Source organism: Apteryx mantelli, chromosome 3 (assembly GCF_036417845.1).
Source record: "Apteryx mantelli isolate bAptMan1 chromosome 3, bAptMan1.hap1, whole genome shotgun sequence".
Classification (NCBI taxonomy): Eukaryota; Metazoa; Chordata; class Aves; order Apterygiformes; family Apterygidae; genus Apteryx; species Apteryx mantelli.
In genome coordinates, this window is record NC_089980.1 from 79114535 (window position 1) to 79134022 (window position 19488).

General features: G+C 39.6%; 1 protein-coding gene across 5 annotated transcripts in view; it reads left to right on the forward strand.

Moving 5' to 3' along the window:
- The window catches only part of ECHDC1 (ethylmalonyl-CoA decarboxylase 1), a 45178-nt gene that overhangs the window by 21204 nt on the left and 4486 nt on the right, over positions 1 to 19488 (forward strand). For all 5 annotated transcript variants that reach the window (XM_067293753.1, XM_067293754.1, XM_067293755.1 and 2 more), the window contains one exon: positions 473 to 553. In XM_067293753.1, coding sequence (XP_067149854.1) covers positions 473 to 553 — 81 coding nt within the window. The remainder of the gene's footprint in view (positions 1 to 472; positions 554 to 19488) is intronic.

A 19488-nucleotide genomic window follows, 5' to 3' on the forward strand; every position in this document is an offset into this window, starting at 1 on the left:
GCTGTTTGAAGAAGCTGTCTGAAGTGTCACGCTGAATCAGACCACTTTTAGATATTCTAGCCTTCCAATTCTTATTGTCCCCTTATAAAGCTCAATCTTCTTTCTTTAGTGTACTGGCTTAGTGAAGATTCTTCTTCTGTTGCTGTCTTCTCATTCCTTCTCTCAGATGGTCGTTTTAGGTATAATCTGTAGCACATGTTTTTTCATAACCTAGTACATGACCTGCTTTACTGTGGTTCCATTAGATATTTCTCTCTTTCTGTTTCATTATGGGATTGCATGTTACTTATGGAATAGTCATTTTTGCATAAGTGGAGTTGACATTGTGCTGCTTACCAGCAAAGATGTAACTGTGAATGAGTTGAAACAGTATGTTTTCCTGTATGTTGAGCTTTTAGCATAGAAATGGTATATTTGAATCCTTTGGTTGTTTATAAAAGATTAGAAGCATGAATTTTGCTCTTTTGTGTAGATTGCCATTGATCAGTGTTGCACTAGTCCAAGGGAAAGCTCTCGGAGGAGGAGCAGAGCTTACCACAGCATGTGATTTCAGGTAAGATTAAAAATTTTAATTGCTTTCTTGTTGGGTCGGTGATTTAATAACAATATCTATGAAATGGGGGAAGCTCAAGGTATCACTCTAACTAGGAGTCATGTCCCTGAATTCCAAAGTGTTTGGAATTGGGCCTCTTTGCTTTGTAAGCGGACTTCACAGGAAGAATGGTTGGGTTTCCTGATAGTACAGAGGAAAGATTAACTCTCAGGTTATACAGTTTGGACCACTGTATAAAGCAAGAACAGTGATCTTAGCAACTCTCTACATCATAGAAAAAGTGGTTCCAATTTCTCGCCGCTGAAATATAGGTAGGAGGATTGCAAAACTGTGTATCACTGTATGTCCCTTTATGTGGCTGTCATAAATAAACATAAATAAATAAATTAAACTCTTCATTAATCTTGGATTTAGTTACAGGTTTATTATTTGTAACCTGTGACTAGATGCTGTACAGTTTTTGGCACAAGAGTTCGAGAGGCAGAAGAAAGCAAATGAGAATTTGTTCCATTTTTTTTCCATGCAGGTGCAGGGATTTGCCAGCATGAACTAACTAGCAAAAAACAGAGGGCTTTAATTAAAAAGACTGAATGCAGAGCAGGAACAGGAGGAAACTAAAACAATAAAATGTCACTTTGTTTAAACAGTTTCTAATGTGCAAACGACCTGTAGATGTAATAGGATAAGCAATGCACTCAGCTTCTCTGAAAATGAGGAGCTTTTAGCTGATTTTCTATCTAAGAGAAAGAAGCATGGTCCATAGGAGGGCCTTAGTGCCTGCAATGAGAAAGGAATTGCCTAGAACAGGCCAGAAATACTTAGTTCAAAAGTGATATTAAACAGAGAAAACTAGAATTTTACAATGCTATTCCAGGTATCAAGAACAGGCTTTGGATAGAAGAGATGGTATCCGCATTGTCTGAGCCACTGGAAACTAGATTGGACTGCATCTTTATTTGTGGCTACATAGCACTTAGTTAACTGGAACCCAGCTCTGCCTATAGCCTCTGAGTACTGCTGTTATTACAAATAGCTAGTAAACTTGCAAAGAAGCATCACATTTAACAGCTAAAGCATTAACAGGAGAATGTATCTGGGTGACCTAGTAGATCTTTCTGTATCTGTGGGTCCACTGACAGAAACTGGATCCTGTTATCCCTATATAGGAGTTTAGGGAATGTGAACGTAATGTAATGAGAATCTTTTCACTTTTTAAAATATGTACTCTACTCTTACGCCAGCTATGCTCTTTGACATACTGTATAATTATAATCATTGTCAAGTTGCTCTTATTTGCATGAAGTGAGCATCTGCAGTTCCTCTGATGTGCTGCCATAATTTTCATAATAACTACAGCTGTTGATCCATCTTCCATTGCTTTCTAACACACTCATCCAGTGCAACTTAGTAATTCAGAAGCACCAAATGGAACTTAATTAATAACAAAAGCAAAATAGAGAAACACATTCTGTACTGCTATTACTACTGAATTAAACAATTTTGATACTGGGGGGATAAAATGCTGGTTCTTTTGAAGACTATGAGAAGATAATAGCGGAACAGGAATTCTGTCTTGAATTGCTAGATACCGAAAGAGAACTTGAGAACAGACAGGTCAGAGTTCTGTTTCCTTCCTTGACTAAAATGTTTCATCATGTTCTTAAATAGCTATCTAATACTAAAAGCAGCCATAGATAAAGTTTCAAATCCACTTCTGTTTTTCACACATTCTCCAGTTGCTACCTGTGGGTAAACTACCTGTGTGCTGGGTACTGACTTGAAGTATTTTCTTATTTTTCTCTCTGCTGGTTTGTATTCCATGAACTGCACGGATGCTGTTCAAGTGGTTTACTTGTAACAGAATGGCCTATGTGCCTTCTCTGTTGAATGTGCTTTGGCAGCATGGTGCACATCTATACTAAAGTAGAGATGTGGAGAAGTTCGTTTTTTAAATTGCTGTGATGGTTTAAGATGTTACTGATGTGTTCTTCCAATGGCAGTTCTTATGGCTAAATGTCCTTCAATCTGTTTTCAACTAGCTCATTTTTAATTAGATTAGGACGGTCTTGCACAAACTCTAGCATTTTTATTGCTGATATAAGGGCAATAATGGAAAGTGAAAGCATCTTAGGTCGTTCCATCTTTGATCTGGAAGAGGATGTCTTCTCAAAACATTTTCAATCTGTAGCCGCTTTATGGATTGTTGCAGCATGACTCCATAAGAAGCAACATCCTTTTTCTTAAAAAGATGATAAACATGCAATTGAACAAAAATTGTCTAGACAAGTACAAGGTAATTAAAATCCTTTCACAGAATCACAGAACAGCTGATGTTGGAAAGGACCTCTGGAGATCGTCTAGTCCAACCGCCCTGCTCAAGCAGGGTCACCTAGAACAGGTTGCCCAGGACCGTGTCCAGACAGCTTTTGACCATCTCCAAGGATGGAGACTCCACAACCTCTCTGGGCAACCTGTTCCAGTGCTCAGTCACCCTCACAGTGAAAAAGTTTTCCCTTATGTTCAGATGGACCTTCCTGTATTTCAGTGTGTGCCTGTTTTCTCTCGTCCTGTTGCTGGGCACCACTGGAAAGAGTCTGGCCCCATCCTCTTTACACCCTCCCTTCAGATACTTATACATGTTGATAAGACATGATAAGATGTTCTAGTCCCTTAATCATCTTAGTAGCCCTTTGATGGACTTGTTGCAGTAGCTCCATGTATCCCTCGTATTGGGGAGCCCAGAACCAGACCCAGTACTGCAGGTGTGGCCTCACCAGGGCTGAGTAGAGGGGAAGGATGCACCTCCCTTGACCTGCTGGCAATGTTCTTCCTAATGCAGCCCAGGGTACCATTGGCCTTCTTGGCCGCAAGGGCACACTGCTGGCTCATGGTCAACTTGTTGTCCATCAGACCCCCTGGGTTCTTCTCTGTAGAGTTGCTTTCCAGCAGGTCAGCTCCCAGCCTGTACTGGTGCATGGGGTTATTCCTCCCTAGGTGAAGGGCTCTGCACTTCGCTTTATTGAACTTCATGAGGCTTCCCTCTGCCCATCTCTCCAGCCTGTTGAGGTTCCTCTGAATGGTAGCACAGCCCTCTGGTGGATCAGCCACTCCTCCTGGTTTTGTATCTTCAGCAAACTTGCTGAGGGTGCACTCTGTCCCTTCATCCAGGTCACTGATGAATAAATTGAACAATATTGGACCCCATATCGACCCCGGGTGATACCGCTAGCTACTGGCCTCCAACTAGACTAGACACAAGGGCACACTGCTGGCTCGTGGTCAGCTTGTTGTCCACCAGGAACAGACTTTTCAGACTTTTTCTGATATGAAAGTTTGGAAGACAATGCTTCTCCCACTCTAATAAAATACAATTATTTTGTCTCAATTATTCCTGTAGAAGTGAGTAATGCAAAAATATGTATGTATAAATCTTATTTGGGCAGGGAAGATTTTTACAGCTTTAAGAAACCTAGACTTTTTTCAGTGTGCTACTGCTGTATATTCTCTCTAAGCCTGTGAAGATGACTAGAGGGTTCTGCTTCAAAATGTCAGCATCCATTGCAGTTCAGCATGACACTGCAACCATTTCAGTGAAATGCACAAAGGACTGTGGTGTTGCGGCCTTCGCCTGATTCAGTGATCTAATTTTACAAAAAAGCAAAATGAATTACCCACTCTGAGCTCTTTTGTGCAGAAACTTGAACAATGTTTTGTATTTGCATAATGCATGAAGTTAGAGAACTGAGTTTGCAGGGTTGGTTCAGGTATTTGGACTGGATTATAGTGCATTTTTGGGCAATATATCTAGTCTTTAGTTTGTGGCATAGACAGTTTGGTAATGAATCTATTTGTGCAATTGGTAATTGGTAATGAATCTATTTGTGCAATTGGTAATTTATGACTGTAATCTGAGTGTGGTAGCTGCAGTTGGCTACAAGCCAATAGCCTGAACACCTAACTAACTGATTTCTAAACTATCTTCTGTTTTATGCTGATGCTTTTGAAAAATCTCGCTGAGGTAATCTCTGTGTACATCTTTCTGACACCTCTACAGCACTGAAAATTTGGCCCTACATCTCCTGTGAACTGGAATTGCATTGTTCCTGGGCTCTTTTGAAAAGTGCATTCCCCCCCCCCCCACCCCTTTTTTTCCTCTATTGCTACTGCAGTCAAAATAGACAGAGGTATGCTGCTGCCGTATGAATCCAATTTAAGGTGTCTCCAGACAGAGGATGAGAGTGCAAAGGTAGGAAGTTACCTACTTCTCAAAGGGGACTCGACTCATCACTATAGGCAGCAGTATTCTCCTTTTCTTTTTTTTAGAAAAGAAATTAATCTACTATAATTTTTTCAGGTAGAGTTGATGTTGCACAGTTAAATCACAAAGGGGCCTGTTTTGTTACACTTGCTTGTGCTGAGCAGTATCTTACCTCGTAAGAATCCCCGTTGATTTAAAGAGGCATTTGCTTTCTGAGCACTCTTATACTCTGTATTTGTAGAAGTGGCAGAGTCTGGCTTTTAGCAAGGGAGGAAGCTTATGGTAATAATACTGTATTGATATAAAATTGGCCTTGCTGCGTTTTGACTGTTTTCTGTATTTTTGTGAAATATGTAGTGATGCTTATTATTACACTTTAAGGTGCTAGGCATGTTCGATAAAACACATGAGATGCAATGAAATATGTTGTTGTAAAACAACAGCTTTTGTGTTGTGTGTGTTCTTGTGATGACTGTTTGTTTAATTTTATAAACTTACATATAGTGCACTAAATGTGACTTATACAAAATGACAGAAGCAGAAGAGTATACAACCACTCTGTAGGTGAAGGCACATTATGACTGACTTTTCAGTTGTAGACACTCATACTCTTTTATATTAGGTTACAGATAATTTGTTGCTCCTTAAGAAAAAAATGCTGTGAAGGCATTAGTATTCTACAGCAAGCTTTTCCAAGAATAGGCTTCAGAATGTCAGAACACAATACACTAGCTTCTTTGGAAATATTTTGCTGTATGCAAGGATTTCAGCCTTTATTTTTATCAGAAGGAACTTTTAGGTAAACAAGATGCTACTGTTTGAAATAAGAGTGCCTCAGTACATAATAGCTCTTTTCACTGGGCAGAGCATGATATGAGTGTAATGGGAGGGAATTCACATATTCATGAGGTCTTGTGAAGTCTGGTCTGACTAGGCACTTTTAACCAGATGTCATTCCAAAAAGTCATTTCACATTGTCAAGAATCAATAGTCAAATCTAAGCCTGGGTTCTCACAACTGTAGGTTCTTCCTATATTCCGTACATTCCTTGTTTATTTTAACTATATAAAATTTCCCTCTTTTTTTATATGTGTATATATACTTATAAAATTTCATTCAAGTGAATGGGCAATTTTAGAATTTCACTGCACAGTAGTGCATCACTTCACATTTTCACTTCACACTTTCACATCACACACTCTGGGAGGTTTGTTAGTGCTACTTTCTGACAAATTTTCAAAGAGCTTGGATTATGGTTTTAGTGTCTGCCTTTAAGAAGGCTGTTCTTATTTTTGACTTGGCGTGACTGAAGTGTAGTTAAATAATCACAGCAATGCTAGAAAGGGACTTGAGAGCTTATATTTTTGGACATGTATTTATGTCTGTGGACTTTTTTCTTGATTACCAGTGTTCATTTGGCTTTGAATTTCATATGTTTACCATCTTCCATGCAAAGGACTTATGCACAGGGTCTACCGTTAAAATTTACCACTGTTTGATTTTTTTGGAAATGTAAACAAAACAACAAAACATGAACTTGAGCTGAACTTTTTGCTCTGAGGTTGTCTTTTCATAAAGGATTTGCTTCAGTCCAGGTTTTTGTCTGAGAGGCCAAACCCTCTTGTTCTGGTTGAATGAGGGTGTGGCTTTTTTGTTTGTTTTGTTTTTTTTCTTATGAACACATAACCTGTATTTTAGACTACTTCTACCAAGCAAGCTTGTCTTCTCTGTTGAACAGTCCTGTGTACAGCTGATTCTCTGCTGCATAGTAATAAGAAACAGAGATATCCCAGATAATAGAAAAGCTAGATAAGATAGATTTTTGGGAATGCAGAGCTGAAACTACAAAGTTCTCTTGGACCCATGCTGATTAGTGCTGAGACACCAAGCTGTCAATACGTTGTACGGGAGCATTCGAGGTTCAAGAAGAGAGAGTTTAGGAAGGATATGAATGCACTGGAATTGTCTGTTACATTTGTATCTGTGAAGTGACCAGTCTCTGACTTAGGAAAACTAATAAACTTTTTTTTATATACAGTCAGACAATTCTACATGTTGGTTAACTGAAGCCTGAGAAACACATATATTCTAGTCTGCTGACAAATGAGGTGGGATTATATTAGACTGATTTCATGAGCAGGGCAAACTGCCTGAAAGCTTATGTTGATGTTGAAGAAGGGTGTCCCTGCTGTCCATTCCCAGGTTACTGCCTACCTCTGGTTTGCCAAGCACCAGTGAAGATGCCTGTGTGTGTCAATTGAACTCACTTAAAAGCAACAAAAAGGTTAGATATTTTTTTGTGTGTTGTCATAGTGAGTTAGTGGTTTGTAAAAAGGATGTAGTAATGGCTAGAGCCACTGTGAAGGAGGGACGTAGTGTCTAGGAGAGGAGGATGAAGAACTGGAGGGATGGGAACACGGCCATCCCCTTTTGGCTATAGGGAGCTGTTAAATTGCCTCGGTTTCCCCTGAAGCCACAGCTTTAAAGTGCCTAACTTTGCACTGGGTCAGGTTCCATAGAATGTTTTCCAGGCTTCTTAAAGCTGTTGAACCTCTTCTTTTTGTCCTGTTACTTGCTATTGAAGGACTACTAAAAGAAGTATTCTTCCCTTCTCTAACACTCTGGGAGAAATTTAGTTAACACTGTAGGTATCTGAAGGGTAATTGTCAACATCTAATTTACTGCTCATTGAAATGACCAAATAGTCACAAAGTGATTCAAAATCTTCTTGAGTTTTTTGCAAATTTAAGCAGGTGCTGCTAGCATACTAATCTCAATATAGCTGTACTGTACACGTTGCCTTCACAATTGTAACTACTAGTCTTTCCCTTAGTAATGTTTTTCTCTTTCCCTTCTAATCCCAAGCAACCCAGTATTTCAGTCAAGAGGCCTACTGACTGGGCCTCTGTATCCATTTTCCCTCAGGGCGTATCCAAAATTGTGCAAAACAAGACTGCAAACTGCTTGAACCTGTAAACACTGATGACTTCAGCTTCCTGCTTCTTCCTGGGTGTTGTACTTGATAAGAGATTAGTTTTTACTGCTATAACTCAGCAGTCACGGTAATAATAAAATTATAAATTCTTATATTAAACATTTTTATTGTGTTTAAGAACTTTTAGCGTATCCATGGTCTGTTGTTAGGTTTTATTTGCAAGTTCTCTTTTATGTGCAGAGTTGTTCATATTCAGAAATAAAAAAGCAAATATTTAGACTGAGAAAGAAACAATCCTTCCAGTAAGTGTGGATTGGTATATGTATGTGTGTGATAGAGAAAAGATCTAAAATATGAAGATAGCAGGGGAAATTTACTCCTGGTGATAAGAGAATGTTCATATTCTTAGTCATATTTCTGGAGGATCCATGACAGTTTGCTGAAAATGTGCATATCTCTGGCCAGCTAATCTTGAACATAACATCAATCAGTGATCCAAAACTGTCAGGAAGGTGAAAAAGTTAAATTTCTGTTTGAAATGTTGTTCTTTTAATGTTAAATCCTCCCTCCCATTTATGCCTCTTTTAATCCAAGTTGTCCCCATCCATTCATACATGCCTTCCTCACCCCCACCCCCCCAAAAAAAAGAGAGAAAAGATGGCTGAGGTAGGCTTTAAAATCATATCTGGAAAACTTAAAACTTAGGTCACAGCCACTGTGATCATTTAAAAATGCAGCATTTTTTTTGAATGAAATTATTAACCCAGTATCATGACAAAATGCCAACGTATCATTATAGTTTCATCCCCAGTGATTTCAAATAAGTGTATGATCTCTTTCCTTTAGTCAGAAATTGTATAGGATGCTGTGCAAATTCAGTGTTATTGCACAGAGACTGCTGAATTTCAAAGTGTGTCCTTACCTTAGGTCTTGTGAAGATTTGTTAGTGATGTTAGGACACTTAAAATCCTTTAATGCTATGTGTTGCAGAAATGTGATGTATCAAATACGTCTCTGGGCAAACTGTTCCAGTGCTCAGTCGCCCTCACAGTGAAAAAGTTTTCCCTTATGTTCAAATGGACCTTCCTGTATTTCAGTGTGTGCTTGTTGCCACTTGTCACTGGGCACCACTGGAAAGAGTCTGGCCCCATCCTCTTTACACCCTCCCTTCAGATACTTATACACATTGATAAGATTCCCCCCCCCCCCCCCCCAAGTCTGGTCTTCTCCAGACTGAACAGTCCCAGCTGTCTCAGCCTCTTCTCATTAGAGAGATGCTCCAGTCCCTTAATCATGCTAGTAGCCCTTTGGTGGACTCGCTGCAGTAGCTCCATGTGTCTCTTGTATTGGGGAGCCCGGAACTGGACACACCACTCCAGGTGTGGCCTCACCAGGGCTGAGTAGAGGGGAAGGATGCACCTCCCTTGACCTGCTGGCAGTGCTCTTCCCAATGCAGCCCAGGGTACCATTGGCCTTCTTGGCCACAAGGGCACATTGTTGGCTCATAGTCAGCTTGTTGTCCCCCGCATCCTTCAGAGCAGCTCAGACCTTGTAACTCTTAGGGATGATGTCAAGAAATTCTGTTTCTTTCCCATCAGCTGATTTCAGGAAAGTGAGGTGATCTTTGCGTTTTTGACACTTTAGATGCCACTCTGATGAGCCAGATCACTGGAAAGCTTCCCCTCCCCTTTCTCTATCAGCTGCAGAGACAAGCAAAGAATATGATTGAAATGTCCCTGCTTTTAAGAGACTTCTGAACTTGGTCTAGGTGAATTCTGTTCTCCTTTCTTTGGTCTTGATAACTAGATAGAATTAGAGAGTTGTGAAACAGATTATAAACACAGGTGAATGAGCTGCAAGAAAGTATACACTTAATTAAAAAAAAAAAAAAGCAATGCTTTCAATTTGGAGAAAAGCTCCAGTATATGTACTTGATTCCTAGATGAGTACTGGGATTCTGATTTAGTTAAAAACTTAGATTATCAAAAACCTTTACCTCCAAGTGGTCTTTATTCATCAAAAAATCTGGAAAAATAGCACTGGATCTTTTCTAACGGAAATTTTTGCTCAAGTCTAAAAGACAGATCTGTTGTTGAAAATATTTGCTTGAATGAAATCCAAACAGCTCTAGTTTCTTTCTTGGAAGGAAAGACTCATGTATCATTTTAGATTTCCAGCATGAGTAATTTTCGTGTGAGCCTTATTTTTGCTTTCACTCACTTGTGTATTTGGGCTTTGGCAGCCTGTAAAGAATAGGTAAAACCTTCTTCATGGAAAAGACCCAAGTGCAAAGTCAAGATGAAAGCTACTCTGTGAGAATAAGTGTACTGTAATGGGGGTTGCAATATATCTATGACTGGGACCCATTGACATCAGGGTAGTATAAATAAAGTTACAGCTGGGAATTAGGAGAGGAGGAGAGTGCTGGTAAGAAGTGCATCAGTTGTTAGAAAGGGAGGAAAAATGCAGTGGTACCTCATGGATTGGTTGTAGTATGACTGTAGGGAGAAAAGAGGGATCCAGGTGCTACTTTTTGAATGCTAGGGCTGTAGTTCCCCTTTATGGTTCTGATGATCTGCGTTATGCTTTCACAGTTTTTATTGCACACTTCAGTGGAGTTACAGCCCCCCCGTGTAACTTTCTGTTTTATTCTCTCTGTTCTGTAAGCTTGTAAATTGTGGTACCAGCCATCCACACTTCCATAAGCCTGTGTTAAATCAGTCTGTTCCTTCCCTGCATGCATGCTAGGTGTATTGCCAACAGGTCGGAGGCAGCACCCAGGAACTAGGGCACGTTTATGGCTAATCGTGGAACTGCAAAAAGCCTGACTCCCCCATTCGTGAATTTAATTTTTCTGCTGCTTTCTTAATCTTCCCAACTAAACCAAATGTTTGGACTTAAAAGTCCAGGAACAGAAACGGGGGGAGCAGTGTCCGGCTCATACAACTTTCATGGCATGTCACAGCTCGTTAAGGGGGGGCCACACAATGTGTGTGGGTTGTGTGGTGGTGGGAGGTTGTTTTACCAGGCTGCTGCTGGCAGAATGAGCATCCTGGCCAGGCCTCTCTGTGTCTGGGCGGCCACCTGGCCCGGCCCAGCCCCATGCTGCCTGTAACCCAAAGCAGGAGGGAAGCCACCTGTGGAGGTGACCAGATGCCACTGCTTACGCTGCATATGGGAACCGGCTATGGCAATTACATGTGGGCCTCGAGAAACATCTGCCTGTGAAACGGAACAGATTTCCTTTGCAGTTAGGCCTAATAGTTTTTTGTTTTTTTTTTTTTAGTAAGAAAAATTAATTGTACTTGCTGTAATATTGCTTGTGGAGTTTTAATCAGTCATGGTTTTTTGGGTGCCTATTTCTTGCCATGTGATCTGTCATCTAATTTAATTTTTCATTGCTGCTACAGAGACAGGCTTTCTGTAATTTCCAATATTCAGCTGCATTTATCCCTTCTTTTAAAAGAAATGTAACTTTTCATAGCATGTTTTTTTTTTTTCTTGCTGGCTTCTGTAAAGCCACAGGCAAGAAAGAGTCAGCCTGACAGCCTGAGAAGTAAAGAATTAGATTTAAAACTCCCTAAGCCAGAACTGCCAGCTGAACCTTCATCCATAGCTGTCTTTTGGGAAATTCTGGTACAGAAAGAAATTAGAAGAGCCATTTTTATGGCATGCAGCCAGTATTACAATGAACATCACCTGCAGGAGACTTTCCAGGGGCCCTACCTATCTTTTCTTGCATGATGCTGCCTTTCTCCCCTTGCAGGGTATTGGCAACAGCTTATTTTCCTGTATTTTTTTTCCTTTTAGAATCTCTCTTTCAAGTCAGCAGTCTTTCTGGCCCCCTTTTAGCCACTCTCCTTTGGTCAGGGAAGTGCTTGAGAAATAAATCTTTTTTTAGTTCTCAGGTCATTCTTATGCAATGATGTTCTGGGCCAATATTAGTCTGGTTCTTGCCAGATTGCACAAAGTGTTCTCTGTTGTGTTAACCTACCCCTTTTTGCTGCTGCTGAATATTATCTTAATTTTTCTCAGTGCAGGCATTGCTTCTGATAATATGCTGTTTTTCTGGGCATGCAGATTTTTCTGTCTGCCTACTATAATTTAACTCTTGTTTATCCAATGGATCTTCTTCCGGTGGCAATACTATTTTTGTGCTTCTTTCCTGGAGTTCTGTTTGTTTTTATTTCTGCCATGTGCTCCTTTCTATCTACTTTTTTCTTTTTATCACATAACACTGTTATGCAATCAATGCTCAGCCAATGGCTTCCTTGGAAATGAATAATCTTACAACCTCTTTGCGTGTTCTGTTCCTTTTGGAGGCTCACCTTCCATTGCATATCTTAAAATGTGGGCAATAGATGGTAGAATTATCCACAGCTTCTACCCCCATTTATCCTTAGAGACTAAGTTGCTTCTGAAATGGATCATGTCTGTTTAACATTTTCTGCTTTTTATTCCATCTCCGCTTGAATTTGTTACCTGCAGCTTTTTTTTTCCTCATTACTACAGCTCCCCATTTTTTGATCCACGACTTCACTCTCAAAATTTTAGTATGTACCAAGTGTCTTGTGCATTTGGATGAAAATGTGATCTTGTCATTCCTTCCTCTGCCTTTCATTTGACTCTGGGTTATGTGAGAAAGCACAAGAGTCATGTTATAAATAGTCATTTTAAGGCATCCCTTGAAGTGTGCATCTCTTGTTGTTTAGGTCCTTCTACTTCCCTGTGGGAAGTGGGGAAGGATCTCCCAGCCAACCCAATGTTAACTGTTGCTCAAGAAAATAAACCTGTAATTAGGTGTTTCTCTCTCTCAGTGCTGGTTTTGACCCTGATTCTTAGAGTTCCATAAAATGCATTAGAAAATTTGACTGGAGGACAGTGAAGAAAGCTAAAGGCAAAGCTGGTCTACTGAGATTTGAGATATTTTCTCTTAGGCTACTTCATGTAGATTTTGATTCTGAGCTTTCGTTGGAGGTGCAGGGGAGAAGGGAGGGAATGGATGAACTAAGAGTATTACAAAATAATTCAGTAACTGTAAATAATATTCCATATAATTCGTAAGGCAGTTTAAAAAGAGCTGTGAGAGAAGTGAGCTCTCATGTTGGTGAGATTTCTTATGCTGGCATTAAGCCTAGTCCTTTGACACTGAGTTTTAGAAAGTGTCTAGAACACTCTGTACTTGGGAGACTCCATAGGAATTTTTTTGATTTTGGTTTTTGGATATCATTTTAATTTATTTAAATGACAAGTAAAGAAGTATTATTATTATTATTATTATTTTAAATCACTGGAAGGATTTGAGAGGACTGACTTTCTGATGGGTTTCTTAAAATAGTAGCTGGACCTACTTTTTATTGCATTCCTGTAGTAAAGATTACAGATTAAAGCTCTTCACCTTCATGATTTGTATGCTGTGAACAGGAGAGATCATGAATGTGCACAGTCTTCTCATACACTATTGAAATTTGGGGATGCAGAGCAGCTTTCTGCAATTATATCTAGGATCTGCACAAGGGACATAGGTTCCCAAAACTCTTTTAAATGGGTTTCTCCTAATTTTCACACCTGGTTATTCTTTGGTGGTTACCATTTAGATATCTGTTAATTGAATATTTGTTGCTAAAGAATTATGATTTTGGGGAATTTTGGATTTGTTTTTATGATTTTGCTTGAACTATCATCAAAAGCATGTAAAAAAAAATCCTTAGTTTTATCAGTTTTACAGTATCTTCACTTTGGAAGCCTCACTTCATGTTGCTGCAGTGGTGAAGTAGCAGTTACTGTAATGCATAATTGTCTTATTCCTTCTCTACATTTGGCAGAAAAATAAAAAGCACTCCATCAGACAGAAGATATGGGAGGTGTATTCATGCTAGTGAGCTTTTGTGGGAAAGCACAGAGAAGTTAAGGCTGGGAGACAGCCATTGCGCTGTTATAGTTTGAAAATCTGCTAAATCTAATTAGCAAGGAGTTGTTGATTAAGTGTATAATCAGGGCTTTCTGATCCCTTTGAAGCCTATATAATCAACTAAGACTGAAAGGCAGGTGAAATTATTACTAACTTTTCTCAGAATGAATCCACTTATTAGTATTTTTGGAGGAGAAGGGTTTTTTTTGGTGACAGGAAGGTATAGTAAGATAGCTGAATTTCAGAAAAATCTTTAGCTCTTTTATCTAGATAATCCCTTTACAGAGTGCCTGGGTAATTAATTGATGGTGTAATGATAAAGAGACTGAAGAGACACTGCACTGTATAGAGATAGATGGATTAATTAGTCCCAGTTTGCTTTTTGGAGGAGACTGTCTTATTCTTGAGGGTCTGATCCTAACAGCATCTGTCACGAAAACTGAAGTAAAGTTTGGGAACTGCTCATCAACAACTTTGCTGACTAGCTAAATTATTTTAGCGTACTGCATATTTCTTCTGAAGAATACTCTTCCCACAATATCTAGCTTCTTCAAAATTCATTGACTGCAAATGACTGATTAATGCATTTGTTACTTTAAGGTGAAATTCTGTAATAACCATGGAAAGGGTGTGTGTTGAAACATTGAGCAAGGCAAGGACTAGTTTTTAATTAAAAATAAAACCTGCATACACTCTGCAATTTAAATAATCATGAAATAATTCCTAGCCTTTCTAATAAGATTTATGGTCCTAAAAATATTTTTGAGAGATTAAATACACAAGACAAACTTGCATTATTAGAACACAGTGTTGTCATGTAATTAAGTATTGATCTTTAGGTTTCTGAGTTAGGTCTCTATTGGCATGACCTGCAGCCTTAACTAGTCAGTACTCTTATTTCAGGCCTTTTGTTGCTTTGTGAAGATGTCAAGACAGCGGTTCGTATTCAGGTCTTGTTTTCAAGGCCATACTCAGAAATGAATTTTGTTGTTAAAAGATTCTGGAGAAGGTAGGGATGATTGTTTTGCAGCAAATTGCCAAGAAGTGTTCATGCATGAGGCCTCAAGAATTTGCATTTGTAGTATCTTAATGCTGAGTAAGTGCTACAGTGTCTTACATGTGTTAACATCTGTGCATGCATAGTGGGGAGGACTGGTTTTAGAAATATTAAGTGGAAAAGGTGCATGATATCTGGTGCATCTGTCTGACTCTAACATTTGAAACACAGTTACCACAGGTGGATTCAGCACTAGACACCTGTTAAGACTTTCAGGGTCATCTGCCATGCTAAAGAAAATGGGAAGAAGGCAGCTAGTCTGCAGGTTTCCAAACTGCAGTATGTGCTACATGAACCATTCAAGATAGTATGCAATGACAGCAGTGCTTGACTGCTTGTGTGACGGTCCTTGCCCGAGCTTCAGGGTAGCTGCCTCTGTATTCCCAATTAATGGCCCTCCACTGTCCAGCTTGCAGGGCTGCAGCCTGCCTGCGGCAAGCCTGCTGGGCACTGCAGCCGGAGACAAGGAATTGAATGCTCCTGAATTGGCTGGCTGTATTTGCAGCAGAGGGTCACAAGGTGTTGGAGGAGACCACCACAGCTTGGAGGGAGAGAAGAGAGATGGGAGTGCTGGAGGCCATAGTATGCTGTTTCCTGTTGCTGGGCTAGGCTGGGCTCTTGAATCCCTGGCAGGCATTACACCTGCTGGTCATAGGTTTGCTTGGCCCTTTTGTGGCTGTAGGTAGAGCCTTATCATGCTGTTGACCAAAGACACTCCCACAGACACGTACCTGCTCAATAGTGCAGGTGGACCTTGGTTTGATGTGCTGTGATGGACAGTACAGGAGATCCCGGTTCCTCAGACCCTATGGTTTGTGCTGACCTCCAGAGACCTATGGCAGTGCCTCTGCCTCTATAAAGGTACAAGGTGGTTTTTGTCTTTTAAGAAAATATTCTTTATCTAGCTTCACCCTTTTCCCTCATCTGAACAATGATTTCTTTTCAGCTGTCCACTTTGAAGCTATTTTTTTTCAAGGACAGAGATGTGGTGCGCTGGACCAACCTGAAATAAAGAGGGACTGTTGTTTAATCAGATCAGTTCTTTTGTTTTACAGATAAAGGAACTGGTAGTTCAGTTCTTTACTCTGATGCTATAAAGTCAAAAGCCACAACTCTCTCCTGCTTTAACTTATTGTTACAAATAACACCTTAGTTGGCTAAAAACATTGCATCTATTGCATGTATTTGGCAGCACTTTGCATAGCTCTAGCATACTGTTACTCTTTTTGTGGGTTTTGCATGCATCAGCAAGATGAGAAGGGAGAAGATCAGGTATTACCTGTGTAACTTTCTGTATCTCTTGCCTCAGTCACAGTCACTTGCAGCAAGAAACCCCCACCAGTCCTGGGGTCTCCTAAACCACTTGGGATGCTGAGAAAGGTTTAAGGAAGGTGAAGTGAGACTATGAAGTGCAATGTGCAGGTGAAGTGATGGAACAGGGATTTCATTTTGAGTGTTGAGAAGGTGCAGTAGGAGACTAGGGAAAAAGGGGATAACGGACACACTTTCTTGCTCAATTATCGTCCATCATGGATTTGAGAACTGCTGCTACTGCTGACAGTTTTGATTATACTCGCCAAATGAAGTTACAAAATCCTAAACTAGTTACATCTGCTTTTGTCACTTGCAAGCAAGGTCATCAAGTTTTCATGCCCACTTGGCAAAATGAGTTCCATTTGCATGATAAATGTCATCCACAGATAATGTAATATCTGACCTCTGACGAATTCTAGAACTTGCACTTTCCAGCAGTGTTTATTTTAAAAAGCTGTTTTGGCCACATGTCAGCATAGCATGGCTGTTGCTTAATTTAACAAGAGTTAATGAAGCTGATGCCATATTGATGAGTATGTTAGAAAAACATACAAGTTGTGGAAAGTTTATGGCCAGATTGTACATCAACTTTGTTTTTCTATTGTTTATTCATTAAAAGAAATGTTTGGCTCCTGATAATCTTCTTTCTGTTAGCATTTGCTTTGTGGTTTTCTTTTTTTTTTTATGTCTGTCTTTTCTTGTGCTTAAAATAGTTGTGTGTGTAGTTTGGATGGTTTGTTGAAAGCCTTTGATGTCAATACCATATTATTGCTGGTTTCACTAAGTAATGACAGTGGGCCAAAATGCATGTGTGGCTGACCGTGACCATTGCTTTTCATGTGTCTGGATGTCTTGCTATCCATATTTTGCAAAAATGTATAGTTTTATTTTAAAATTTCTTATTTCTATTTATATGAACTCTTAATCTACAACATGATAAAATTGTGGATGTGTTTCAATTGTATTGTATGGCCTTTGACTCTGCTTTTGGAGAGTTTTCTGTTTTGTGTTGGTTCAGTCACCTGGTAGATAGATGTTATCAAAACTTTGGATAGCAGGTCAAGGTAGCAGATTTAGTGAGGGAACTTACTGCAGCCCCAAAGGCATAAGCTTTGCTTATTATTTGTGTTGATTGGTAGGTTGAGAGCAAGTGGTAGGAAGCCACAGGAGGTCAAGGTATTTGTGAGGGAGATTAAGGTAACCTCCTGCAATTCTGGCTGCCCTCACTCAATATAACTGTAAATGAGAAACAGGTTGTACAGCACTGCGTGGTGCTAGCCTCCTCACTCCATGATGTGTCAGAATCATGCCTGCTAATAGGACAAGGTTGGAGCTAAGGAGCTGTGTCCTTACATGACACTGAAAGTCAAACAGGGATGGAAACAAAATCCAGATTGCTGATGACACACTTAATGTTTTAGGCATCCTCCTTCCATCATGAGTTTCAGAAGCATAGCAGTAGGAGCTTTAAAAATACATAAAATAGAAGAAGGTATTTGTCCCTCCCTAATAAACTTCATTAGTACCTTGTCATATAATTCATACCTCAGAAGTCTAGGAATGATGAAGTAAGAGCTGGCACAGATGTTAATATAGTCTTAATTCTGCCTAAAGAGCTGATTATACATGTTGGAACAATTCAGTAACAGGAGCACTATAAAAAACAGATATGAAGAAATAAAAAAATACATTTTTGTTAGCATTACATTTTTGGCCTTCATTGTATATGCTTCAGCTTCAGGTAGTTGGAAGGTGAAGAGAGTACTTCAGCGCAGGAAGGCATAGCTATTAACTCACAAGAAGTGCAGTCTTTGAGGAAGCAAGTTTACCTATTTAAGTATGCGATTTGTTGGGTTGTATTGTTAATGGCAAACAAGGTTTTCTTGTCACATGCATTGTTGGTGATGTGATGTGACAGTCAGTAGTTTGTAGGCATGATAAGATGTCACAGAGTATTTGAAGGAATCTCCTGATCAAAGGTGGAGGACTTGTAACATTTAGTGAATCTGAGAATATTTTAAAAAGTACAGCAGGAACATTTGTTGTGGCTCTTGTTTGCTTTAGATGACTAACCCAAAATTGGATGCAGCCCATAGTGGCTCTGCTTGCCTCCTAGGGGTGTTTTGTGTTTGTAACATAAAATTAAAGTGTTCTGAAAGGTTACTGTTGCACTTCTGTGCTTACATGTACCTTAACTTTTATTTCCAATTTAAGATGTGAGGATTTAGGTACACTTCACATTTCTCAAGGATGTTTCTCTGTAAGGTCTTCGGATCCTTAGCTCTTGAGTCATGTTTGATAAATAATTTTTCATGTGGCTAGGATCCTAGTGGTACAACCTTCCTCTGAGATATAGGAGACCTGAATTTTAATTTCTTGACCTGGAAGACAGGAACAGGCATACTGAGTCAAATCGGAGGTTCATTTAGTATTCATCTAGTCTTCTGTCTCTGGCAAGGCCAGTACTAGGTGCATAAGGTAAAATAAACAGCTTAAGAATAGAATGGTGCTTATGTTTTTTTGACTTCTTGAAGTCTGCATCTTTGTGTTTAGTAATGTTTGATGTACCTTTCTTACATAAATTCAGATTACATCTGCCATGTCTCAGAAGATAGACTCAATTTCTTTCATAAAGTAGGAAGGGAAATATTTATACAAGGCTGCAGCTGGTGATGTTTTGAGAGACTGGTCCCAGGCTAGCTTAGCAGTGGTATATGCCCCTTGGGACACACAGAGTCTGAGCTTTGTTCTCCACTGCTTGCTTGGGCATAGGAACTGAGTGCTGTAACTAACACAAAAGTTTGGTAGGTAGCTTCTGTAAGAAATGGTGTAACTTCAGGACAGGATTCATAATTGAAAAGTCTGAAAAAACACAGACATTTCTTAAGCCTGAAGACAGTCAAAGACTACCTTTACACCTCTGCTGACCACTATCTTACTGGTTTCTGAGGAGCTGGTTCAAAGGTGCATTATAGTGAAAGGTGAATCCTGATGAGATCCTGGAAATTGTAGCCTCGCTGTCTCTCTGTGGATTTAACTGTCAACTATTTATTTTCTTGTAATGATTTTTGGTTCCAATTTTTCAGAAGGAGGTGAAGATTGAGCAGGATAACATTATATACTAAATTCTTTCAACCTTTTTCTTGTTGACTCTGATGGTTTGGCTGTGCTTCTAATGTAAAATGTGACTCCATGTATGAACTTCAGAGTGCGTTGACAGAGCTTCCTAGATGAGTCCATGCAATGCCAGCAGGATGTTCTCTGAAATGTCTGTCCTTAAGGCCTGAATCTAATTACCTAGGACAATCTAAGATTCAAAAAGCACAAGTCTTACTGACCTGCTGTGGTTGTGTTAAGCGACTGCCTACAAACTGTCTAGCATCAAGAAAGCCTTAGTTTGCTGCACATTAACACTTTTTTTAATGTTTCACATTACTCAGCACAGCTAGAATTAAACCCT